We start from the raw sequence: 27,646 nt of genomic DNA, 5'->3' as shown, positions 1-27,646 counted from the left end.
ATTACCTCCCAAAGGTTCCACCTCCAAATACCATCAAATTGGAGGTTAGGGCTTCAACATATAAATTTTTGTGGAGGGACACAAACATTCAGTGCACAGAAATGTTAATCTGCATTTGGCCTTGAAGCACTTTGTGTTGCATAGCCTCCTGGGGCCAGATGGGCCTTGTCTCCTCCGGGGGAAGGAGAAGTTAACAGTAAGGATGGTGAGACCTAGATTTGTTTAAAGTCGAGGTCAGGAAACCTTCTGTAAAAGGCCAGATAGTAAATATTTTCAGCTTTGGGGACCATACAGTCTCTGTTGCAACGGCTCAGCTCTGCCATTGAAATGAGAAAACAGCCATAGACAGTATGGAAATGAACTAGCATGACTGTGTTCCACTAAAACTTGATTTATAAACATAGGCAGTGGGTCAGATTTGGCGCCTGGGCTCTAGATTACCAGCTCCTGGTATATATTACACACGGCCCTCCATTCACTAGGATTTTGAGTGCTGTGAAAAGAAAGAGCATGTGGGTCAGCCTTTTTAAGACAGTGGAAGTTGGAATGGAGAAGAGGCTTCCCCTTTCACAGGTGGGCGTGGTGCAAGTAAAGCACCCCAGATCACGGGGAGCCACTGGGGTGTGGTATTGCTGGGGGTGTCAGGCACAGAGCTAGGCTCTGGGGGTACAAAGATAAAAGCACAGTTTGTGCTCATGTGGCATTCACAATCCTCTGGGTAGCGGAGACAAGTGAAAAAGACAAAGTGCAGTGAGTTATGTTCCAGAGCAAACAAATAACCCTGGAAGTATGGGAACCTGAAAAAAAGTGGGGGTAAGAGGGGTCATGGCAGCCTATAGGAATAGGTGACCCCTGAACGGAATCTAGAAGGATGTGCGGCTGTTAGCAGTGGGAGCAGCATATGCAGAGACCTAAGGTGTGGGAATATGACGGGTTGGTTTTCTGTCATGTCTTAATATGCACTTACGTTAATAATGCCATCTTTAGTGGTGGTTATGGTGGGTAGGTCTGTGAGGGGGTGGAGTAGGGAAAGATGAGGCTGGGGTGTTGAAGCCAGCATAGAATCCCAGGATAAATTGTTTGTCCTTTCATGTCAGCTGTCTGTGTGTCTTTCATGTCAGGTGTCCTGTGCTCCTTCTAGCAAGTCCTCCCTTGGCTGTGTATCCCACTGAGCTGGCCTGGCCGAGCTGGCAAGTGATGGTGCACAGGTTTGAAATGCAGCTGCTATCACAGAAAGCTCAGTTTTTCAAGGAGGTGGTTTTTGAAACAGGATCATAAAGGCATGCTAATCATTGCACCCAATTCCTTGTTTTTTTGACTTTTTAAGAGTTTATATTTTTGAGGAGAAAGTGATATTTCATACCTCAAGTGACATTAGTAATAAAAAAGAGCTCATATTTCAGCACTTACTATGCAATATCTCATGTACTATTCACCATAACCCAGAAGTAGGTACTGATAGTTCCTTCTTTGTAGAGATGAGGAGACCAAGACTTAAGTTATACAGTTTGTCCAAAGTTAGCAACCAGGAAATAGTGTAGCCCACGTTTCAACCCAGTTTAACTGCATAGAAACCCAGACAGATTCTACAAGTAGGATTATTTTTATCAGCCTAGACCTCAAATACCTTCACTTTAAAAGTCTCCCATTTCTCTGGCCTCACACATAATGTTTTATATGGAAAGAACTGACAGATCCTACTTCTGGGATATTTTTCTTCCAAAAGAAAATATTAGAGCGGATGCACAGATTTATTGAAGTATAATTACTTTCAGGTACAAGGAGCCAGGAACTAAAAGAGTATATTATGTAAACCCAGGGTAAAGGAGAAATTTGTATATGAAGACGAATTCTTTTTATCCAAAGGCAACTTGTGGAAAAGGTTTATAGAGTTGAGACTGAATATTGGCTTTGTCTGAATGCAAATAGCTCATTCTTGGAAATTTCAGACCGCTTGCTTAATTAAACCCTTAAGTTATCCCAACCATTGGCATATAACAGACTCTGAAATTTGTTGAGGTCATCATTTTGGTTGTTTGTGTGCTGCCCTTTCACGAATTACAGAGTTGGCAAATGATACACTCTTTCATCTCTCTTAAAGAAATTGACAGCCCCCAAAACCTGGTGACCGACCAGGTGACAGAGAACACGGCCACCGTCTCCTGGGACCCGGTGCAGGCCGTGATTGACAGGTACCTGGTGCGCTACACCTCTGCTGACGGAGACTCCGGGGAGGTTCCGGTGGGGAAGGAGCAGAGCAGCACCGTCCTGACGGGCCTGAGGCCGGGCGTGGAGTACACGGTGCACGTGTGGGCCCAGAAGGGGGACCAGGAGAGCAGGGAGGCCGACACCAAGGCCCCGACAGGTAACGGAACATGCATCATCACTGTGTCACTGCTAAGCTGATGTCCGTCTAGGTTGGTTTTCCTTCTCTGACCTTGGCTGAAAGGGAGGCTCAAGGATGAGCAGGCTGGTATCCTTGCATAGTAAATTGTGTACCCCTTTCTTCCATTGAATGGCTTCTCATAGAATGCATAACTTGTCCTGTTTGGTTAAAGACCAGTTTGGTCTTTAAACATTGACATTATTGCTCATTGTCCTTTGTTCTCTGCCTGTGCACCTGCTTTGTTATTAATGCCTAAAGGCTTCACCTTCATAAAGAATAAATATGAAGAAAGCACAAGTAACTATCATGCTGAGGGATGGTTGATCCAAAACCAAATTTTCTTCACTCCTCACCGGTTTGAAGTCTTTCTGTGAAAGACCTACAATAACAAACCCAAAACAATTAAGAAAATGGTAATAGGAACATACATATCGATAACTACCTTAAATGTAAATGGATTAAATGCTCCAACCAAAAGACATAGATGGGCTGAATGGATACAAAAACAAGACCCGTATATATGCTGTCTACAAGAGACCCACTTCAGACCTAGGGACACATACAGACTGAAAGTGAGGGGATGGAAAAAGATATTCCGTGCAAATGGAAATCAGGAGAAAGCTGGAGTAGCAATTCTCATATCAAACAAAATAGACTTTAAAATAAAGACTATTCCAAGAGACAAAGAAGGACACTACATAATGATCAAGGGATCAATCCAAGAAGATGATATAACAATTGTAAATATTTATGCACCCAACATAGGAGCACCTCAATACATAAGGCAAATGCTAACAGCCATAAAAGGGGAAATGGACAACCTGGAAGAAATGGACAAATTCTTAGAAAAGCACAACCTTCCAAGACTGAACCAGGAAGAAATAGAAAATATAAACAGACCAATCACAAGCACTGAAATTGAGACTGTGATTAAAAATCTTCCAACAAACAAAAACCCAGGACCAGATGGCTTCACAGGTAAATTCTATCAAATATTTAGAGAAGAGCTAACACCTATCCTTCTCAAACTCTTCCAAAATATAGCAGAGGGAGGAACACTCCCAAACTCATTCTATGAGGCCACCACCACCCTGATACCAAAACCAGACAAAGAAGTCACAAAGAAAGAAAACTACAGGCCAATATCACTGATGAACATAGATGCAAAAATCCTCAATAGAATACTAGCAAACAGAATCCAACAGCACATTAAAAGGATCAACACCATGATCAAGTGGAGTTTATCCCAGGAATGCAAGGTTTCTTCAATATATGCAAATCAATCAATGTGATAAACCATATTAACAAACTGAAGGAGAAAAACCATATGATCATCTCAATAGATGCAGAAAAAGCTTTCAGCAAAACTCAACACCCATTTATGATAAAAACCCTCCAGAAAGTAGGCATAGAGGGAACTTACCTCAACATAATAAAGGCCATATATGACAAACCCATAGCCAACATTGTCCTCAATGGTGAAAAACTGAAACCATTTCCTCTAAGATCAGGAACAAGACAAGGTTGTCCACTCTCACCACTAGTATTCAACATAGTTTTGGAAGTTTTAGCCACAGCAATCAGAGAATAAAAAGAAATAAAAGGAATCCAAATAGGAAAAGAGGAAGTAAAGCTGTCACTGTTTGCAGATGACATGATACTATACATAGAGAATCCTAAAGAGGCTACCAGAAAACTACTGGAGCTAATCAATGAATTTGGTAAAGTAGCAGGATACAAAATTAATGCACAGAAATCTCTTGCATTCCTATACACTAATGATGAAAACTCTGAAAGAGAAATTAAGGAAACACTCCCATTTACCATTGCAACAAAAAGAATAAAATACCTAGGAATAAACCTACCTAAGGAGACAAAAGACCTGTATGCAGAAAACTATAAGACACTGTTGAAAGAAATTAAAGATGATACAAACAGATGGAGAGATATACCATGTTCTTGGATTGGAAGAATAAACATTGTGAAAATGACTATACTACCCAAAGCAATCTACAGATTCAATGCAATCCCTATCAAACTACCAATGGCATTTTTCACAGAACTAGAACAAAAAATTTCAAAATATATATGGAAACACAAAAGACCCTGAATAGCCAAAGCAATCTTGAGAAAGAAAAACGGAGCTGGAGGAATCAGACTCCCTGACTTCAGACTATACTACAAAGCTACAGTAATCAAGACAGTATGGTACAGGCACAAAAACAGAAATATAGATCAATGGAATACGATAGAAAGACCAGAGAAAAACCCACACACATATGGTCACCTTATCTTTGATAAAGGAGGCAAGAATATACAGTGGAGAAAAGACAGCCTTTTCAGTAAGTGGTGCTGGGAAAACTGGACAGCTACATGGAAAAGAATGAAATTAGAACACTCCCCAACACCATACACAAAAATAAACTCAAAATGGATTAAAGACCTAAATGTAAGGGCAGACACTATAAAACTCTTAGAGGAAAACATAGGCAGAACACTCTATGACATAAATCACAGCAAGATCCTTTTTGACCCACCTCCTAGATAAATGGAAATAAAAACAAAAACAAATGGGACCTAATGAAACTTAAAAGCTTTTGCACAGCAAAGGAAACCATAAGGTGAAAAGACAACCCTCAGAATGGAAGAAAATATTTGCAAACGAAGCAATGGACAAAGGCTTAATCTCCAAAATATGCAAGCAGCTCATGCAGCTCAAATCAAAAAAACAAACAACCAAATTCAAAAATGGGCAGAAGACCTAAATAGACATTTCTCCAAAGAAGATATACAGATTGCCAATAAACACATGAAAAGATGCTCAACATCACTAATCATTAGAGAAATGCAAATCAACACTACAATGAGGTATCATCTCACACTGGTCAGAATGGCCATCATCAGAAAATCTACAAACAACAAATGCTGGAGAGAGTGTGGAGAAAAGGGAACACTCTTGCACTGTTGGTGGGAATGTAAATAGATACAGCCACTATGGAGAACAGTATGGAGGTTCCTTAAAAAACTAAAAATAGAACTACCATACGACCCAGCAATCCCACTACTAGGCATATACCCTGAGAAAACCATGATTCAAAAAGAGTCATGTACCACAGTGTTCATTGCAGCTCTATTTACAATAGCCAAGACATGGAAGCAACCTAAGTGTCCATTGACAGATGAATGGATAAAGAAGATGTGGTACATATATACAATGGAATATTACTCAGCCATTAAAAAGAAACGAAATTGAGTTATTTGTAGAGACGTGGATGGATCTAGAGACTGTCATACATAATGAATTAAGTCAGAAAGAGAAAAACAAATACCATATGCTAACACATATATATGGAATCTAAAAAAAAAAAAAAGGTTCTGAAGAACCTAGGGGCAGGACAGGAATAAAGACGCAGATGTAGAGAATGGACTTGAGGACACGGGGAGGGGGAAGGGTAAACTGGGACGAAGTGAGAGAGTGGCATTGATATATATATACACTACCAAATGTAAAACTGATAGCTAGTGGGAAGCAGCCGAATAGCACAGGGAGATCAGCTCGGTGCTTTGTGTCCACCTAGAGGGATGGGAAAGGGAGAGTGGGAGGGAGCTGCAAGAGGGAGGAGATATGGGGATATATGTATATGTATAGCTGATTCAATTTGTTACACAGCAGGAACTAACACACCATTGTAAAGCAATTGTACTCCAATAAAGATGTTAAATAAATAAATAAAGCCTTTCTGTGGTGCTTATTTTTGTTTCTGCTCTTTGGATGAGCGTATTATGCAGAAATAGTAACATTTTATTAGCTCAAACTAAGCAAATGTCTAGTCACTCTTAGCCTCCAATATGTATCATTTCAGTAATTAAGATGTCTACGTCCATGCAATTGTATGTACTTTATGTAACTTTAAACCTGCTCCTCTCCATCAGCTTGGGCCATTTGTGGGCTAACTGCCTGCCGTTGAAGGGGGCATGCTCGGCTTCTCTTGTATTTCCAGTCATTCTTTAAGCACTGTCCTTCCAGAGTGCTAACTTGAGTTCTTGACCCATTTATGTTTGGTACGTGGGAGGTAAGGGGTGTCGGGAGGAGGAGAGGTGAGGGATCTTGCTCGACAGTAATAGTCACAGCTGGCTTGGGTCTGTCATGGGGCCTAACAAGGGTTAAAACTAACTTTCCCTTCATGGAACACTTCCTTGTGTTCTTCAGAGACACCTCATCTGTCCTCTTTCACTGTAGTGATTCTGTAGATACATGCATGTCTCCTACTGGTCTCCTACTCCCCTCTGCCCATACATCTGGGGGTGCCCTCCAGTGCCCTTCTCTGGTGAGGGGTGAGGTGACCCCACCTCACGCCTCTGGGTGATCCTCTTGGACAGCTTCTAAAACAGTCCCAGGTGGGCTCTCCTTTCTTCAGCCCACATCTGGTCCATGGGGGACACACATGCATCCTTTGTCCATGCAGCCAGATGTATGGGTCTGTTGCAATGCTGCAGCCTCTTGTTGCTCTGCAGCAGCACAACCAGCTATTTTCTCACCTCTAGATATTTTAGGCACATGTCAGACACCAGCCCACGGTGTTCCCCAAGCTTTGGGCAGGGTTTCTCAACCTTGGCACTGTTGATAATTCTTTGTTGCAGGGGTCTGTCTTGTGCATTGTAGGATGTTTAGCAGCATCCCTGACCTCTACCCATTTGATGCCATGAGCCTCCCCATTCCACACTGAACTGAAAGAACCAAAAATATCTTCAGACATTGCTGATCATCCCTGGTTGAGAACTTTTGCTCTGGAGTATACATAAGCAGCTCTGTAAGGGATCCCATTGCAACTGCTTATTCGAGGCTTGGCTCTCACCCATGGGACTCACGGTGTAACTCTCTCCAAAGAAATCCACTCTTTTAAGTCCCACCTGTTTGTACTCTCCAGCCTCTTTCGTAGTCTGGAGTTGGTTGGTCAATCGAAGGCCACAAAACTGTTGGTCCTGCCTTGGCTGTGGGCCCTCAGGTTGGAAAGTAAATACCAATTTTCTTGGGGGTCACAGCCTAAACCAAGAAAAGAATAGTCCCACTTGAACATACCGTTGCATATATGTGATAGGACCTTAGGGTAATGGCTTTTGCAATGAACTATAGGCATACCTCAGAGATACTGTGAGTTCGGTTCCAGACGACCACAATAAAGTGAACATCACAATATAGAAAGTCACATGAATTTTTTTGTTTCCCAGTGCATATAAAAGTGGCGTTTACATTGCACTGTATCTATTAAGTGTGCCATAGTGTTATGTCTAAAAAAGTGTATAGCTTAATTTAAAAATATTTTATTGCTAAAAAGTGTTAATCATCATGTAAGCCTTCAGCAAATTGTACTAACATCAAAGATCACTGATCACAGATTACCATAACAAATAATAATGAAAAAGTTTGAAATATTATGAGAATTACCAAAATGTGACACAGAGACACAAAGTGAGCAAATGCTATTGGCACATGCAGAATGGTGCCAGTAGACTTGCTGGATGCAGGGTTGCCGCAAACTCTCAATTTGTAAAAAGTGCAATGTCTTTGATGCATAATAAAGAGAAGCACAATAAAATGAGGTATGCCCTTATGTGGAACAAAGAAACGCTATTATTTTCTTCGTGAATACATATTCGAACACCTTCCCTGTGTGTAGTATGGAGGAACATAATCCTGTACATTCATAAAATATCAACAAACTGATATCATTTAAAATAGCTTATGGTCATTGGACATCCACTCTGTGCCAGGAGCTGTCGTAAGGGGCATGTTATTAACTCACATAATACGCATCTCTACAGGGTATACACTAATATTATCTCCGCCTGCTTTTTTTTCCTCTAAGCACTGTGATACTTTAATATTTTCAAGGCCCCTTTCTTCTTATTTATTTGTTTATTTATTTATCTTTGGCTGCGTTGGGTCTTCATTGCTGCGCGCGGGCTTTCTCTAGTTGCAGCGAGCAGGGGCTACTCTTCGTTGCGGTGCACAGGCTTCTCATTGCGGTGGCTTCTCTTGTAGCAGAGCACGGGCTCTAGGCGCGCAGGCTTCAGTAGTTGTGGCACGCGGGCTCAGTAGTTGTGGCGCCCGGGCTTAGTTGCTCCGCGGCATGTGGGATCTTCCCGGACCAGGACTCGAACCCGTGTTCCCTGCGTTGGCAGGTGGATTCTTAACCACTGCACCACCAGGGAAGCCCTCAAGGCCCCTTTCTACATGACATTTTTTGTCTTGGTTTTCAGAACTACTCAGAGAGATACGTACAGTAACTATTAACAACTCAATGTTACGAATGCGGAGAAGTGAAGTGCCTTTCCCAAGTTCACAAAACAAGTTAGTAATTTATGAAATGAGATGCATGCATGGAACGTTAGTTCTCGAAGGAACCTTGGAGCCCATCCAACCTGAAGTCCAGATTGACAGACCAAGAAACCGAAGCCCAGCCAGAGGCAGCAGAGTTGTCCAGGGCCACAGCTCTTCCGGCTCTGGGCCTACTGCTCATTCTGCTGTCCTGTGCTGCCTCCTTGAAAACCCGCAAGTCCAGATGTAGAAAGAGGTCTACATCCATGAAACAACTGAAAACTGACATGTGAGATAGGAAGATTCTAAGAAAAGGAAGCTGCCCCAGCCCAAACAGCATGGCCACAAGATCTCACTCTAGTAATAGTGTTTACTGAGCCTCATTTTCCTTTCAGACATTGACAGCCCCAAAAACCTGGTGACCGACCAGGTGACAGAGAACACGGCCACCGTCTCCTGGGACCCGGTGCAGGCCGTGATTGACAGGTACCTGGTGCGCTACACCTCTGCTGACGGAGACTCCGGGGAGGTTCCGGTGGGGAAGGAGGAGAGCAGCACCGTCCTGACGGGCCTGAGGCCGGGCGTGGAGTACACGGTCCACGTGTGGGCCCAGAAGGGGGACCGGGAGAGCAGGAAGGCCGACACCACGGCCCCGACAGGTAATAAGAAAAAGATGGTCAATTAGAATTGAATTTTGAGGGTGTGAATTTGGGTGTACATGGTGCCAAAAGATGTGGCTTGAGTTGAGAGACTTTGCAAAGAGAATCTTAAAGATCAAAAAAGACAGTGAGTTCTAGTGGTGACCTCAAGTGCTGCTCTTCCCTGACAATGACAGCTGCCAATGGAACCACTCAACCAACTAGAAGACAGAAGTAAAGTTGTGCAGTGGCCGTGTTTTTAGCAGACTCAGCAAAGACACTGATAGGCTCTGGTCATTGCAATGCTCGTGATAATACTTTCAGAATGATTGCTTGGGAAGTAGCCCCTGATAAAATGATAAATTAGATACCCTGAAGTCATGGCAGATGTTTAATTGATTGTTTTGATGTGGCATAATGTTGCTAAGAAGACATTGTTCCTCCCACATTTTAGGGAGCTGAAAGCCAAGAAAGCATGTCAAGTTTATAATGAGCAGTCCTTTGAGATGGAGAACCAGGGGTTACTTTCTTCCTTGACTCTCACCAGGCCCTCTGGATGGGAATACCATTGCCTTGTGCTAGGAGGGCTCTAGGAGATAAAAATCGCAGTGATGGGGTGGTGGGTATCTTTTACATGGCTTCAAAGCTTAGGTTTTCCCAAACATTTTCTTAAAGAAATTGACAGCCCCAAAAACCTGGTGACCGACCAGGTGACAGAGAACACGGCCACCGTCTCCTGGGACCCGGTACAGGCCATGATTGACAGATACCTGGTGTGCTACACCTCTGCTGACGGAGACTCTGGGGAGGTTCCGGTGGGGAAGGAGCAGAGCAGCACCGTCCTGACGGGCCTGAGGCCGGGCGTGGAGTACACGGTGCACGTGTGGGCCCAGAAGGGGGACCGGGAGAGCAGGAAAGCCGACACCAAGGCCCCAACAGGTAATAGAGCATCGTTCTTTGAAAATGTAAGCCCTGTCATACTGTCTATGGCAGGTCAAGTTTTGTTTTTCTGTTCTAAAACTGGCAGAATTGATGATTTATGGAAGAGCAGGATGGTAGACTTCTGTCAAACCACACACCAACCCTCACTCCGTTTTTACACATTATATCATAATGAAGAGCTCATATTTGGCCTCGTACTTTGATCTTGTGAAGGTAAATGGTGATTGGTTTTATCCACCCACTGTTCCTCCTATTGTGTATTTCCTTTGTGATCAATCATTAAATATTTCTTCTTGAAAGGGAAGAAATAAAAAGAAACCACATGTTAGGATCTGTGAGCTAAGTACTTTAGGGTAATGGCTTTTGCTGTAATCTCTTTGGAACAGGGAAGTGTTATTGCTTTCTTAGTGGATAAATCCTCTTTCGAGTACTGTGTGCTCCGTTCTGAGGATCCTAAGCTTGCATTTTTATACAGTAACGGTTCATACTTTTTGAAGTTCTTTCATCTCTGTTTCCTCATTTTTTAAGAACAGACATATTGAGTTATAATTTACATACCATAAAATCCACCCTTTTAAAGTGTGTAATTCAGTGGTTTTTAGTATGTGCAGAGTAGTGCAACCATCACCACTGTCTAATTCAGAATATTTTCATCACCCCAAAAGCAACCCCCATACCATTAGCAGTCTTTCCCATCCCTACTTCCCCCAGCCTTAGGAAACTACTACTTTCTGTCTCTAGAGATTTCCTTATTCTGGACATTCCATATAAATAGATTCATATAATATGTGGCCTTTTGTGACTGGCTTCATTCACTAAGCATAATATTTTCCAGGTTCATCCATGTTGTAGCTTGTGTCAATGTTTCCCTTGATTGCCGAATAATTCCATTATATGGATATAATACATTTTGTTTATCCATTTGTCCGTTTATGAGCATTTGGGTTGTTTCCACTTTTTGGCTATTATAAATAATGATGCTACGAGTTTTTGTGTACAAATTTTTGTATGGACGTATGTTTTCAGTTCTTTTGGCTATATACTTCGGAGTGGTATTCCTGGGTCATATGGTAATTCTATGTTTAACTTTTTGGGGAGCTGCCAAATTGTTTCCAGAGCGGTGGCACTATTTTACGTTCCTACCAGCAAGGAATGAGAATTATATTCCTCATTTAGTTTGTACTCAGAGGACTTTGTTGAGACGGGTAGAACAGGAATCAATATGCCCATTTTACAGTTGAGAAACCTCAGATACAGAGAAGTGAATGATTTCTACAATTCACAAAGTTAGCTGATGATTCATGGAGTCAGATTTGTGGAATATTCATGGAATATGATGGTACCTTAAAATCTGTTTGGCAAGGCCCACATTTTACAAATGAGGAATGGAGACCCAGCCAGAGGCAGCAGAGTTGTCAGGGCCACCGCTGGCTGATGGCAGAGCTGGGCCTAGTTCCCTGGCCCCAGCCCAAGGCTGCTCCTGCTCCTCCACTCTGCGTCTCAGGCTGGGACTGGATGTGGCTCTTGTGACTCTGATCTAGTGCTCATTCTGCTGTCCTGTGCTGCCTCCTTGAGGATCCAAGAGTCCAGCTGCGGTGAGATCTACGTCCATGAAACAACTGAAAATCCACAAAGGAGATGGGAGAACCATTGGAACGGAGGCTACCTCACCCAAGAAACATCGTCTCACTCTTTGGTGCTTATTAATAGTGCACTTTTCCTTTCAGACATTGACAGCCCCCAAAACCTGGTGACCGACCAGGTGACAGAGAACACGGCCAGCGTCTCCTGGGACCCGGTGCAGGCCGTGATCGACAGGTACCTGGTGCACTACACCTCTGCTGACGGAGACTCCGGGCAGGTCCTGGTGGGGAAGGAGCAGAGCAGCACCGTCCTGACGGGCCTGAGGCCGAGCGTGGAGTACACGGTGCACGTGTGGGCCCAGAAGGGGGACCGGGAGAGCAGGAAGGCCGACACCACGGCCCTGACAGGTAATGGAGCATCTTTCTTCGGGAATGTAAGCCCTGTCCTGTTAAGCCTATGGCTGGTCATGTTTGGTTTTCCTGAACTTGCACTGGCAGAGTTGATGGTTTATTGAAGAGCATGATGGTGTTCCTTCATAATAGACTACAAGCCATCTCTTATTTCCCTTTAACTGGTTTCTTTACAAGTCAGGTCCACCTGGCAGTCTCCAAGCTACAAGTCTTCCATGACTGCATGGTTTGTCCAGCCACTGTTCCTCTGAGTGTGTGAATCTTTTGTTCAGTATTGAGGGTCTCCTGTTGAGTTTGTGATTGGAAACAGGAAATGAATTGAAATATCATTAATATTAATCATAATGTGTTCAAAATTCAACTTCAAAAAAGTAGACTTTATATCCACCAGAGTGAGTAGTTGTATGTGGTTTACTTTGCTGTAAATGAATCATATGATAATTCTAGTTTGGAGGATAAGGGTAATTTCTATGTTATGCTCTTTTTTTTAATTGAAGTATAGTTGATTTACAATATTGTGTTATTTTCAGGTATAATTTCTAGGTTATATTCTCATTTTATTGTGAAAGAGATGTATGATTATATTTCTGTACCATGATTTAGCCAGCAAACCAGCATTACAAGTGAATCTATATATGCTAAAGGATATTAAAACTCGATTTTAACTTTGCTGATTCATTTAACAACATATACTGAGCATTTTCCGTGGGCCCTTTTCCTTACTAGGCAGTGGGAACCCCGAGGGAGTAGAATACAGCCCTCTTCCTCTGGGAGCTTACATTTGCATCTGGCTGGTAGAATCTTCTTGTATGAAATGGGAGGTCTTCGTTGACATGATGCTAGAAACAAAATTATCAATATTAGCTGCTTGTGAGCAGAGACCATGTCTTCTTGAACTGGACCCTGCACACTGCCTGGTCCCATGCCTTACATATAGTGGGCGTTTTGACATATGCTTATTAAACGAAAAAAGAAATTTGTTTTGCTAAACTCTTGGTAGAGGTAATAGTATAGATGCTTAGATTTTGGTCTACTGTGCTTTCTCCTTGAGGAGTCAAAGTCTTTCTGGGGAGAGAAGACATATGTCCATGATGTAGTTAGAGCATGCAAGATGGAAAAACCACAAAACATGAAAGGGTGTCACCCCAAGAAAAATGGCTGTGAGCTTCTGCACTCTGTGGCCTATAAATAGTGCATATTGATCGGCATTTTTCCTTTCAGACATTGACAGCCCCCAAAACCTGGTGACCGACCGGGTGACGGAGAACACGGCCACCGTCTCCTGGGACCCGGTGCAGGCCGTGATTGACAGGTACCTGGTGCGCTACACCTCTGCTGATGGAGACTCCGGGGAGGTTCTGGTGGGGAAGGAGGAGAGCAGCACCGTCCTGACGGGCCTGAGGCCAGGCGTGGAGTACACGGTCCACGTGTGGGCCCAGAAGGGGGACCGAGAGAGCAGGAAGGCCGACACCACGGCCCCAACAGGTAATAAGAAAAAGATGGTCAATTAGAATTGAATTTTGAGGGTGTGAATTTGGGTGCACATGGTACCAAAAGATGCGGCTTGAGTTGAGAGACTTTGCAAAGAGAATCTTAAAGATCAAAAAAGACAGGGAGTTCTAGTGGTGACCTCAAGTGCTGCTCTTCCCTGACAGTGACAGCTGCCAATGGGGAACCACTCAACCAACCAGAAGACAGAAGTAAAGTTGTGCAGTGGCCGTGTTTTTAGCAGACTCAGCAAAGACACTGATAGGCTCTGGTCATTGCAATGCTCGTGATAATGCTTTCAGAATGATTGCTTGGGAAGTAGCCCCTGATAAAATGATAAATTAGATACCCTGAAGTCATGGCAGATGTTTAATTGATTGTTTTGATGTGCCATAATGTTGCTAAGAAGACATTGTTCCTCCACATTTTAGGGGGCTGAAAGCCAAGAAAGCATGTCAAGTTTATAATGATCAGTCCTTTGAGATGGAGAACCAGGGGTTACTTTCTTCCTCGACTCCCACCAGGCCCTCTGGATGAGAATACCATTGCCTTGTGCTAGGAGGGCTCTAGGAGATAAAAATCGCAGTGATGGGGTGGTGGGTATCTTTTACATGGCTTCAAAGCTTAGGTTTTCCCAAACATTTTCTTAAAGAAATTGACAGCCCCCAAAACCTGGTGACCGACCGGGTGACAGAGAACACGGCCACCGTCTCCTGGGACCCGGTACAGGCCGTGATTGACAGGTACCTGGTGCACTACACCTCCGCTGACGGAGACTCCGGGGAGGTCCTGGTGGGGAAGGAGCAGAGCAGCACCGTCCTGACGGGCCTGAGGCCGAGCGTGGAGTACACGGTGCACGTGTGGGCCCAGAAGGGGGACCGGGAGAGCAGGAAGGCCGACACCACGGCCCGGACAGGTAATGGAGCATCTTTCTTCGGGAATGTAAGCCCTGTCCTGTTAAGCCTATGGCTGGTCATGTTTGGTTTTCCTGAACTTGCACTGGCAGAGTTGATGGTTTATTGAAGAGCATGATGACGTTCCTTCATAATAGACTACAGGCCGTCTCTTATTTCCCTTTAACTGGTTTCTTTACAAGTCAGGTCCACCTGGCAGTCTCCAAGCTACAAGTCTTCCATGACTGCATGGTTTGTCCAGCCACTGTTCCTCTGAGTGTGTGAATCTTTTGTTCAGTATTGAGGGTTTCCTGTTGAGTTTGTGATTGGAAACAGGAAATGAATTGAAATATCATTAATATTAATCATAATATGTTCAAAATTCAACTTCAAAAAAGTAGACTTTATATCCACCAGAGTGAGTAGTTGTATGTGGTTTACTTTGCTGTAAATGAATCATATGATAATTCTAGTTTGGAGGATAAGGGTAATTTCTATGTTATGCTCTTTTTTTTAATTGAAGTATAGTTGATTTACAATATTGTGTTATTTTCAGGTATAATTTCTAGGTTATATTCTCATTTTATTGTGAAAGAGATGTATGATTATATTTCTGTACCATGATTTAGCCAGCAAACCAGCATTACAAGTGAATCTATATATGCTAAAGGATATTAAAACTCGATTTTAATTTTGCTGATTCATTTAACAACATATACTGAGCATTTTCCATGGGCCCTTTTCCTTACTAGGCAGTGGGAACCCCGAGGGAGTAGAATACAGCCCTCTTCCTCTGGGAGCTTACATTTGCATCTGGCTGGTAGAATCTTCTTGTATGAAATGGGAGGTCTTCGTTGACATGATGCTAGAAACAAAATTATCAATATTAGCTGCTTGTGAGCAGAGACCATGTCTTCTTGAACTGGACCCTGCACACTGCCTGGTCCCATGCCTTACATATAGTGGGCGTTTTGACATATGCTTATTAAACGAAAAAAGAAATTTGTTTTGCTAAACTCTTGGTAGAGGTAATAGTATAGATGCTTAGATTTTGGTCTACTGTGCTTTCTCCTTGAGGAGTCAAAGTCTTTCTGGGGAGAGAAGACATATGTCCGTGATGTAGTTAGAGCATGCAAGATGGAAAAACCACAAAACATGAAAGGGTGTCACCCCAAGAAAAATGGCTGTGAGCTTCTGCACTCTGTGGCCTATAAATAGTGCATATTGATCGGCATTTTTCCTTTCAGACATTGACAGCCCCCAAAACCTGGTGACCGACCGGGTGACGGAGAACACGGCCACCGTCTCCTGGGACCCGGTGCAGGCCGTGATTGACAGGTACCTGGTGCGCTACGCCTCTGCTGATGGAGACTCCGGGGAGGTTCCGGTGGGGAAGGAGGAGAGCAGCACCATCCTGACGGGCCTGAGGCCAGGCGTGGAGTACACGGTCCACGTGTGGGCCCAGAAGGGGGACCGAGAGAGCAGGAAGGCCGACACCACGGCCCCGACAGGTAATAAGAAAAAGATGGTCAATTAGAATTGAATTTTGAGGGTGTGAATTTGGGTGCACATGGTACCAAAAGATGCGGCTTGAGTTGAGAGACTTTGCAAAGAGAATCTTAAAGATCAAAAAAGACAGGGAGTTCTAGTGGTGACCTCAAGTGCTGCTCTTCCCTGACAGTGACAGCTGCCAATGGGGAACCACTCAACCAACCAGAAGACAGAAGTAAAGTTGTGCAGTGGCCGTGTTTTTAGCAGACTCAGCAAAGACACTGATAGGCTCTGGTCATTGCAATGCTCGTGATAATACTTTCAGAATGATTGCTTGGGAAGTAGCCCCTGATAAAATGATAAATTAGATACCCTGAAGTCATGGCAGATGTTTAATTGATTGTTTTGATGTGCCATAATGTTGCTAAGAAGACATTGTTCCTCCACATTTTAGGGAGCTGAAAGCTAAGAAAGCATGTCAAGTTTATAATGATCAGTCCTTTGAGATGGAGAACCAGGGGTTACTTTCTTCTTCGACTCCCACCAGGCCCTCTGGATGGGAATACCATTGCCTTGTGCCAGAAGGGCTCTAGGAGATAAAAATCGCAGTGATGGGGTGGTGGGTATCTTTTACATGGCTTCAAAGCTTAGGTTTTCCCAAACATTTTCTTAAAGAAATTGACAGCCCCCAAAACCTGGTGACCGACCGGGTGACGGAGAACACGGCCACCATCTCCTGGCACCCGGTGCAGGCCGTCATCGACAGGTACCTGGTGCACTACACCTCCGCTGACGGAGACTCCGGGGAGGTCCTGGTGGGGAAGGAGCAGAGCAGCACCGTCCTGATGGGCCTGAGGCCGGGCGTGGAGTACACGGTGCACGTGTGGGCCCAGAAAGGGGAATGGGAGAGCAGGAAGACCGACACCACGGCCCGGACAGGTAATGGAGCATCTTTCTTTGGGAATGTAAGCCCTGTCCTGTTAAGCCTATGGCTGGTCATGTTTGGTTTTCCTGAACTTGCACTGGCAGAGTTGATGGTTTATTGAAGAGCATGATGGCGTTCCTTCATAATAGACTACAGGCCATCTCTTATTTCCCTTTAACTGGTTTCTTTACAAGTCAGGTCCACCTGGCAGTCTCCAAGCTACAAGTCTTCCATGACTGCATGGTATGTCCAGCCACTGTTCCTCTGAGTGTGTGAATCTTTTGTTCAGTATTGAGGGTCTCCTATTGAGTTTGTGATTGGAAACAGGAAATGAATTGAAATGTCATTAATATTAATCATAATATGTTCAAAATTCAACTTCAAAAAAGTAGACTTTATATCCACCAGAGTGAGTAGTTGTATGTGGTTTACTTTGCTGTAAATGAATCATATAATAATTCTAGTTTGGAGGATAAGGGTAATTTCTATGTTATGCTCTTTTTTTTTAATTGAAGTATAGTTGATTTACAATATTGTGTTATTATCAGGTATAATTTCTAGGTTATATTCTCATTTTATTGTGAAAGAGATGTATGATTATATTTCTGTACCATTATTTAGCCAGCAAACCAGCATTACAAGTGAATCTATATATGCTAAAGGATATTAAAACTCGATTTTAATTTTGCTGAGTCGTTTAACAACATATACTGAGCATTTTCCATGGGCCCTTTTCCTTACTAGGCAGTGGGAACCCCGAGGGAGTAGAATACAGCCCTCTTCCTCTGGGAGCTTACATTTGCATCTGGCTGGTAGAATCTTCTTGTATGAAATGGGAGGTCTTCGTTGACATGATGCTAGAAACAAAATTATCAATATTAGCTGCTTGTGAGCAGAGACCATGTCTTCTTGAACTGGACCCTGCACACTGCCTGGTCCCATGCCTTACATATAGTGGGCGTTTTGACATATGCTTATTAAATGAAAAAAGAAATTTGTTTTGCTAAACTCTTGGTAGAGGTAATAGTATAGATGCTTAGATTTTGGTCTACTGTGCTTTCTCCTTGAGGAGTCAAAGTCTTTCTGGGGAGAGAAGACATATGTCCATGATGCAGTTAGAGCATGCAAGATGGAAAAACCACAAAACATGAAAGGGTGTCACCCCAAGAAAAATGGCTGTGAGCTTCTGCACTCTGTGGCCTATAAATAGTGCATATTGATCAGCATTTTTCCTTTCAGACATTGACAGCCCCCAAAACCTGGTGACCGACCAGGTGACGGAGAACACGGCCACCGTCTCCTGGGACCCGGTGCAGGCCGTGATTGACAGGTACCTGGTGCACTACACCTCTGCTGACGGAGACTCCGGGGAGGTTCCGGTGGGGAAGGAGGAGAGCAGCACCATCCTGACGGGCCTGAGGCCGGGCGTGGAGTACACGGTCCACGTGTGGGCCCAGAAGGGGGACCGGGAGAGCAGGAAGGCTGACACCAAGGCCCCAACAGGTAACAGGAGAGAAGAGAAAAGCAAACTAGGGTTTTTACTGTGGGCTGATCTACTACTGTTGAATTATGGCACTGCTGCTTTTGTGGCCCATGACCTCAAGGACTGTGGACTATTTTAGGAGAGTTTGCTGTAAAAAAAACTCTGTTCACCTAAAGAAAGAACAAAGCACAGTAATGGGCTCAGTACTGAGCAGTTCCATGAATGTCTTAAAACTGTTTTCCAAAGCCTGTGTTTTTAATCAGTTATGGGAAATCATAGGGAATAAGGTAAAGCCAATATAAAATTCTTAAAAACACTGGGTTAAAGTACTTTTTTGCGGCAAGCTATTTTGTTTTATTTTTTACTTAATATATGGTGCTTAGTTTAAAGGAACAAGTGTTACCCTTGGCAGCTGGAGCTCTGTGTTCATTTCAACATGTAGCTAAATTTTAATGAACATTTCTAAGTGCCAGGCCTGGGCTACAGCAGTGAACAAAATAAATACGCTTCCTACTCTCTTGAAGTCCAGTGGGAAAGACAATCAACAAGCAAACACATTTATAAGTATAAATTATAATAAGTTCTATGAACAAGATAAACATGGTGTAGGTGTAGAGAATAACAGGGCAAGGATGCAATGGGGGAGTAATAGTTAAGATACGCATCGACAGAAACACCCGAATAACAGTGGCTTAAAGAAGAAAGAAGTTAATTTCTCTCTTGTGGAATGGTCAGAGTGTAAGGGACCAAGGCTGATAGGGGAGCTCCGTGGTGCAGGAGACCTATGCTCCTTCCGTACTGTTGCTCAGCCATTCCTAGGGAGTTGCCTGCATCTACATGGTCATCACCTATCCTCACTCCAGCCAGTGGAAAGGGGTAATGGAAAGGGAAGAGCATGACTGCACTGCACACATCACTTCTCACATTCCACTGGCCAGATCCAAGACACAGTGCCAGACCTCAGTACAGGGGGGGCTGGGAAATGAAGTCTTTAGCTGGAGGGCCGTGTGCCCAGCTTACAGTTCTGTTCTACTATCCCACCCAACACAGTGGCCACTAGCTACATGTGGCTCTTTAAATTTTAATTAATTAATAAAAATTTAAAAATTATTTCCTCAGTCGTACTAGCCACATTTCCAACAGTCAGTAGCCACATGTGACTAATTGCTACTGGATTGGGCAGTGCAGATTTTGGACTATTCTCATCGTTGCAGAGAGATCTGTTGGACAGTGTGCTTGTAGAGGAAGGGGAGAATGTGTATTGGGGAAAAGTAGCCATTTTGGGCAGAGGGAAGAATATGTGTGATGGCCCTGAGCTGGAACAGCATGAGATGGTTGAAGAACTGAAAGGAGGCTGGTGTCGCTGGAGAATAGAGGATGGGAGAGAAAGTGGCATGAGATGATGGGGGAAGGAGGAAGGGTCAGATCATACAAGACCACACGGTGCTTCAAAGAGGGAGCGTGCTACATTTATTAGAAGAAGAGTGGCATGATGCGATATTCATTGTTAAACAGTTATTCACGCCAGAGTGAGGAGAATAAATGGAAGAGATGATAAGGGTAGGAGGGGGAAGTTTAATAAAGTCGGGGGAGAGGTGGTGATGATTTGGACAAGTGTGATGGCAGTAGGGATGAGAAAAGGGGATATCTGGGCACATATTTTGGAGGCGTAAATGACAGTATTTGTTGATGGATGAGGTGTGGGACAGGAAGAAAGTGAGGGGCCAAGTATGACCTGTGTTTCTGACTTGAGTAACATGGAAGATTGGGGCATCATCTTCTGAGCGATAAATAGGTTTGAGGAGGAACATTAAGACTTTTAGATATTTGAGCTTGAGATACTCATGAGATTCCTTGGTTAACTGAGTGACTTATTTATTGATTCCACAAATATTTATTGAGTGTCTAATACATGCTAGGCACTGTGGTGGATATGCTGTTGTAGATACAAGTCAAGGGCTCAGAGTTGATGCATATTGGGGAGCTGTGAGCATCTGGCTGGTATTGAAAGCTGTGGACATGGGTGTGATCACCTGTAGAGAGAGAGGAAAAGAGGAAACCTTGGGCACCCTGACAGTTTCAGGTTGCTGATGAAGGAGACTGAAGAGGAGGGGTTAGGGGTTAGGAGAAACCCAGGGGAGTGTGTAGTCATGAAAGCCAAGAGCCGAGAGTGTTTCAAGACAGAGGGAGTGGCTCAGCTCTGACAAATGCTGCTCAAAGGTCGAGCAACGCGAGGATGGCAAGTGTCCATAGGATTTGGCAACATGAAGTTGTTGGTGACCTAGACTAGCAGTTGTAGTGGTGTGCTGTAGAAAATGCCAAACTTCATTGAGCTGAGGAGTGAATGGGAGGTGAGGAGTGAAACTGAGATATGCAGACGGTTCTCCTGAGAAGTCTGTCAGTTATGGGGAGCAGGGGGATGAGAGATCTAGAGCTTGTTTGTCTGGGAAGAATCGTAGAGGAGGAGAGATTGATGATGCAAGTAAGTGAGGGTAGGTGAAAGGGAACAAAGTCCTTGAGAAGGTGGGAGGGCTCAAAATTCAGAGGGAACAGGTCTAGGTTTTAACCCAAGAAAACAGTTGGATCTCGGAGTCTTTTCATTTCGCTGGGTCTCCCTTCTCCTCCCCTTTTATACAAGAGAAGAAGCTTGAAAGATGTAACTTCTCAGCTCTCAAATTCTGTGAAACAAAATAGCTAGATACCATGGAGATAACAAAAGAGGTTGTTTCAGTCGCCATTTGGGTGGCTTATCTTGTTGCTCAGGAGATTTTTATTTTCGTGGGAACTAGAAGGACAGAAAATTTCCATGTTGATACATGTGGAGAAGGTCTAATTCCTTCCAGTTTTAATATCCAGTGGCTTGTTTCCCTGGAAAATGTTTTCAATGGAATTGTATTGTTAGTAAAGATAATGTGAATGATGATGGGGTGGTGGGATGTCCCCGCTTGGCTCTAAAATTCAGCCTTTTCTTTTTAAAAAGAAATTGATAGCCCCCAAAACCTGGTGACCGACCGGGTGACGGAGAACACGGCCACCGTCTCCTGGGACCCGGTGCAGGCCGTCATCGACAGGTACCTGGTGCACTACACCTCCGCTGATGGAGACTCCGGGGAGGTCCTGGTGGGGAAGGAGCAGAGCAGCACCGTCCTGACGGGCCTGAGGCCGGGCGTGGAGTACACGGTCCACGTGTGGGCCCAGAAGGGGGACCGGGAGAGCAGGAAGGCCGACACCACGGCCCTGACAGGTAATGGAGCATCTTTCTTTGGGAATGTAAGCCCTGTCCTGTTAAGCCTATGGCTGGTCATGTTTTGTTTTCCTGAACTCGCACTGGCAGAGTTGATGGTTTATTGAAGAGCATGATGGTGTTCCTTCATAATAGGCTACAGGCCATCTCTTATTTCCCTTTAACTGGTTTCTTTACAAGTCAGGTCCACCTGGCAGTCTCCAAGCTACAAGTCTTCCATGACTGCATGGTTTGTCCAGCCACTGTTCCTCTGAGTGTGTGAATCTTTTGTTCAGTATTGAGGGTCTCCTGTTGAGTTTGTGATTGGAAACAGGAAATGAATTGAAATGTCATTAATATTAATCATAATATGTTCAAAATTCAACTTCAAAAAAGTAGACTTTATATCCACCAGAGTGAGTAGTTGTATGTGGTTTACTTTGCTGTAAATGAATCATATGATAATTCTAGTTTGGAGGATAAGGGTAATTTCTATGTTATGCTCTTTTTTTTAATTGAAGTATAGTTGATTTACAATATTGTGTTATTTTCAGGTATAATTTCTAGGTTATATTCTCATTGTGAAAGAGATGTATGATTATATTTCTGTACCATGATTTAGCCAGCAAACCAGCATTACAAGTGAATCTATATATGCTAAAGGATATTAAAACTCGATTTTAATTTTGCTGATTCGTTTAACAACATATACTGAGCATTTTCCATGGGCCCTTTTCCTTACTAGGCGGTGGGAACCCCGAGGGAGTAGAATACAGCCCTCTTCCTCTGGGAGCTTACATTTGCATCTGGCTGGTAGAATCTTCTTGTATGAAATGGGAGGTCTTCGTTGACATGATGCTAGAAACAAAATTATCAATATTAGCTGCTTGTGAGCAGAGACCATGTCTTCTTGAACTGGACCCTGCACGCTGCCTGGTCCCATGCCTTACATATAGTGGGCGTTTTGACATATGCTTATTAAATGAAAAAAGAAATTTGTTTTGCTGAACTCTTGGTAGAGGTAATAGTATAGATGCTTAGATTTTGGTCTACTGTGCTTTCTCCTTGAGGAGTCAAAGTCTTTCTGGGGAGAGAAGACATATGTCCATGATGCAGTTAGAGCATGCAAGATGGAAAAACCACAAAACATGAAAGGGTGTCACCCCAAGAAAAATGGCTGTGAGCTTCTGCACTCTGTGGCCTATAAATAGTGCATATTGATCAGCATTTTTCCTTTCAGACATTGACAGCCCCCAAAACCTGGTGACCGACCAGGTGACAGAGAACACGGCCACCGTCTCCTGGGACCCGGTGCAGGCCGTGATTGACAGGTACCTGGTGCGCTACACCTCTGCTGACGGAGACTCCGGGGAGGTTCCGGTGGGGAAGGAGGAGAGCAGCACCGTCCTGACGGGCCTGAGGCCGGGCGTGGAGTACACGGTCCACGTGTGGGCCCAGAAGGGGGACCGGGAGAGCAGGAAGGCCGACACCACGGCCCCGACAGGTACTGTCAGGGACGATGGGGACATCAAACTCTTCACACCTATCAGGAAACAGTCTTCCTCCACATCGGCTGGGGAGGGGAGCAGGGAACACAGTGTTTCACCTGTGGGCATTCTTCAAAGTGCTTCCCTTTTCACCTTTTTAAGGTAATGTATGTTGACAGGACAGTTCAGATTAAGATGAAAGAGTGTAGAAGAAGTGGTGTGAAAGTAAGACTGTGTGACTCTTCAAGATGGCTGTGCAAAAGGTAGCCTCCCTTCCTACCCCCCTCACCCAGCCCAGGCCCAGGCTCTCTGCCCTGGCTGTGAGAACCTGGCTGGGCCTCAGTTTAGGGAGGAGGGAGGCAAGGAGCCTCTTCTGCTTCCATCTCCAGACTGGGGGCAGTGGTGGAGCATCTTCATTCCCTTACTACAGTTGGTGACCAAAGGGGCCTGGACTGCTTGTCTTTTCTCTGCGTGATGAGGCCCCGGGTGTCGCCGAGCATCACGGTGATCAGGCCTCAGAGGGACCTGACGGGATCACTGAGCCCACCCTGACGTCCGTGGTCCTCTTTAGACAGTCTGGGCAAGGCCTGGGCCGTCCCCTGTGTGGCCGAGTACAGCATGCGTGGCCACTGGCATTAGAGGTGCCTTGATTCCTTTATTATTTTTGTTAGTTGCAATGAACAGAAGTTTTTAATCAAAGAAGTAATACATGCTTATAGTAAAATTTTTCAAACTAAACAAAGGTATGTAGAAAGAAAAACTCTTTTCCACATTCCAGTGCTGATATCCAGTGCTGCTCTCCCGAGGCAACCAGCACCTTCCTCCTTCCTTCTCCCCTACCCTTCCCTCCCTTCCTCCTTCCCCTCTTTCTCTGTCTTCCTGTCTCGTCTTCTTTCCTTTATTCCTTCCTTCCACTCTTCCTTCTTTATCTTCTCTTTGCTTCACTTTCCCCATTTTTAAAGACAAAAATACTTCCTCTTTCTACTTTGTAGAAATGTGGAAATAACTAAGACGACATCTGAAGTTCATAACCCAGGGATGGGTGGGCAGTCAAAGAGGTGGCAGAAACCAACTTGAGATATTTAAATAGTTAAGGTTTTGCTTTGATTTTGAAAGCAGGAAATTCAGTTTTTCCTTGTGATGGATGGAAGAAAATCCATACCAGATACTATGTTTTAGAAAGTCACACTAAGCTGATGTTACAGAAACTCAAAATTTGTCAAAACATCCTAATTCAAAGCAACAGCTGCCTGATTTCTATTAAAATACTGCAATTCAGTTCTCAGCTGAAATGCTACTGGGTAGAAAATAGCTTGGAGACATCTTTTTTGGACACTTCTAAATTAAAATCACCTCCTATGATAATGATTTTTCAAAATGGAAATTTCCATTCATATCTTGTTTGGTTAAAAAAATGAGTTGTCTGACCAATTATTGTGGTGTTGACTAGAATTTTTGCTGAGATTTAGTTTTCCTGGTCTACAGTGCACACACGCACCCACACTTTCCCTCTGGTGTTTGAATGGGAAAGTGCATAGGAACCAGAAGAAATCTCTGCTTTTCCTACATCTCTACTACCCTTTCTTCCTTTCTCTCCTCCTTTATACAAGCACCTCCCCCGCTTCCCCATTCTGTACAGGGTATGCATCTTAGACTGCATACTTAGTTATATAAGACATAGAACTTTATATTTCTTCTTTTTTTTTTTTTGGCTATGTCACCATGGGGCTTGTGGGATCAAACCTGGGACCCCTGCTGTGGAAGCGTGGAGTTCTAACCACTGGACTGCCAGGGAATTCCCCAAACTTTATATTTCTATACCAACTTAATTTCCATCATAAGCTCCCATTCTGCTTGTTAGTTGGAAATCTCAGGAAATTTAGGGTCACGCTCCTTCCCCAGGGCTGTATGTAAGGTCTTGGGTGGTTTTCCAAGGCCAGGGAGTCCCATCCAGTATTTCAGTCATCCTTCTGGGTAGCTGTTTGCTGAGTGCCTCTGGTTTCTGTGTGCAGGGACCTTCCAGATCTGCCTTCCCTCATCCTTCCTTGCCACTTTGGGAGCCCTGCCATCTCAGGGAATCTGTCTGCTGATCGAGATTGCTCATACCCACTGCTCTCTGGAGATCTGCTGGGGAAGTGGGAGCCCAGGTTCACTCCCTCTGGGACTCACCCAACTCCCTGTTCCTCAATCCTCTTGTCCTCAATGGGTTTATACTTTTAGAAACATGGATCCTAAAGGCCTTGTGGCAAGGAAGAATGGAACCTGCTACCTGCTTGATGGGAGGAAGAAAAATGGGAGGATATATAGGGAGAAAACATAAGCCAACACCTCAAAAATTACCTTTTCTCATTACCTTAGTAATAATAACTACTTGGTGTTTTATATACAGACATTGACCCTCCCCAAAACCTTCATCCGTCTGCTGTAACACAGTCTGGTGGGGTATTGACCTGGACACCCCCCTCTGCTCAGATCGATGGCTATATTCTGACCTACCAGTTCCCAGACGGCACTGCCAAGGTACTGGATGCTCCTTGTCTTTTCTCTTCTGCCCCTGCCCAGCCTCCCTATGAAGCAACTCACTTGGGCCAACCAGCTTGATAGTTGGTCCCATGGCAACCTGCTGATGAATGTGTTGATCCTTATTGATCACCATCTATGTGCAAGGGACAATGCTAAACTTGGTCATCTGTGAACAATTTATGTGTGGTCTCATCATTCTTTTAATAAATCTATTTATTTATTTAATCTATCTATTTATTTATTTATTTATGGCTGCATTGGGTCTTCGTTGCTGCGCACAGGCTTTCTCTAGTTGTGGCGAGTGGGGGCTACTCTTTGTTGTGGTGCACGGGCTTCCTATTGCAGTGGCTTCTCTTGTTGTGGAGCACGGGCTCTAGGCGCGCGGTCTTCAGTAGTTGTGGCTCGCGGGCTCTAGAGCACAGGCTCAGTAGTTGTGGCGCATGGGCTTAGTTGCTCCGCGGCATGTGGGATCTTCGTGGACCAGGGCTCGAACCCGCATTGGCAGGTGGATTCTTAACCACTGCGCCACCAGGGCAGTCCCGTGTGCTCTCATTTTATAGGACTAACCTTTGTGCCTGCTCCTTCCTAGCTGACCGTCATACATCTGCTGGCCACACAATCTGCTCCATGTTACTTTGTTTAATGTCTGTCTTCCCCAATAAATGTTAGCACCCTGAGGACAGGGAATTTTTGTCTATTTTGACTATTCTTGTATCTAAAGTGCTTGGAACTTAGCACATGGTTGGTGTTCAATAAATATTTATTGAATGAATTGATTAACCCTTATTTCAAGAATTATACCTCCCATCTGGAATCTGAAGGCCAGCACATTTTCGTAACTTGTCCAAGTGGAAAGTTATTATTCTCTCTCCTTCACAAGGAAAAAAGAAGGGAGGAAGGAGAAAAGGAAGGGCCCCTTGATTTATTCATTATCTCAGTTAATGATTCTGACAGTCCTGCCAGGAAAGTTCACCCTATGTTTATGGAGGAAGTAAGGCAGTTTCAGAAGAAAGGTTATTGAAAAACCAACTATCTCCCTGCCTCACAGATAACCATAGCCCGCTTCACCTTCCCCATTAACTTCTCAGCCTGGTGTTGCCAGCCTGTTGCTTCCAGTGGTGGCTGAGGTTGGTGCCCCAACATGTATGTGGGGGGCAGAGGTCGCCAGGACACCTAGCGGGTGCTCCCCCAGTGGCAGTGCCAGGTGCTGGCTCCCAGCTAGAGCTCCCAGAAGTGCTGAATCTCCATGGCACAGCCCTTCAGAGAAGCAGCTGGAACCTACTTGGATTCTGGGTTGCCAATGAGCCCTCAAAGAGACAAAACTCTACCTTCCCAGGGAGCTTCTGTCATTAGCACCAGGCAATGCTGTTGACACCTAGGGTGCTGGGGGTGATAAATGAATGTCTACTGTCTCCTTTGTTTGGTAGGAGGTGCAGCTTGGAAGAGGGGACCAGAGGTTTGAGTTGCAAGGCCTTGAGCAGGGTGTCACCCTCCCTGTCTCCTTGGTTGCCTTTAAGGGTGATCGCCGGAGCAGGAGTGTATCCACCACCCTTTCCACAGGTAACGTGAGCTTGTGCACTCTGAATAAGAATGCAGTGGAGGACAAGCATTGGAGAGGCCAGAAGAGGTGTCCAAGGAAGAGCAAGTGGCTACAGGATTCTGGATTTCTCTAGACAGGGGGAAATGGAAGTGGGTCATGAGTTCAAAAGAAATCCATCCCATGGTAGAGAGATGAAGGAGGGGAGTGAAAGAGAGTGTTATTTGGTGAGAGGGGAGTTGGGGCGGAGGAGGAGGAAATGATGTGAACTTGACCTTATTTCTAATACATTTGGAGGGTTTGATGAGAGCAGAATG

At 44.3% G+C, this 27,646-nt stretch overlaps 1 protein-coding gene across 1 annotated transcript in view; it reads left to right on the top strand.

Annotated features, from left to right (window-relative positions):
- TNN (tenascin N) overlaps window positions 1-27,646 on the top strand; it is a 62,364-nt gene that overhangs the window by 18,846 nt on the left and 15,872 nt on the right. Inside the window, exons 7-13 of the mRNA XM_061183780.1 lie at window positions 2,102-2,365; window positions 9,101-9,364; window positions 15,908-16,171; window positions 18,316-18,579; window positions 23,023-23,286; window positions 25,659-25,789; window positions 27,220-27,352. Of these exons, the coding sequence (XP_061039763.1) occupies window positions 2,102-2,365; window positions 9,101-9,364; window positions 15,908-16,171; window positions 18,316-18,579; window positions 23,023-23,286; window positions 25,659-25,789; window positions 27,220-27,352 (1,584 nt within the window). The remainder of the gene's footprint in view (window positions 1-2,101; window positions 2,366-9,100; window positions 9,365-15,907; window positions 16,172-18,315; window positions 18,580-23,022; window positions 23,287-25,658; window positions 25,790-27,219; window positions 27,353-27,646) is intronic.

This window comes from Eubalaena glacialis, chromosome 3, assembly GCF_028564815.1.
Source record: "Eubalaena glacialis isolate mEubGla1 chromosome 3, mEubGla1.1.hap2.+ XY, whole genome shotgun sequence".
NCBI classification, from domain to species: domain Eukaryota; kingdom Metazoa; phylum Chordata; class Mammalia; order Artiodactyla; family Balaenidae; genus Eubalaena; species Eubalaena glacialis.
This window is presented reverse-complemented; position numbering and strand designations above follow the sequence as displayed.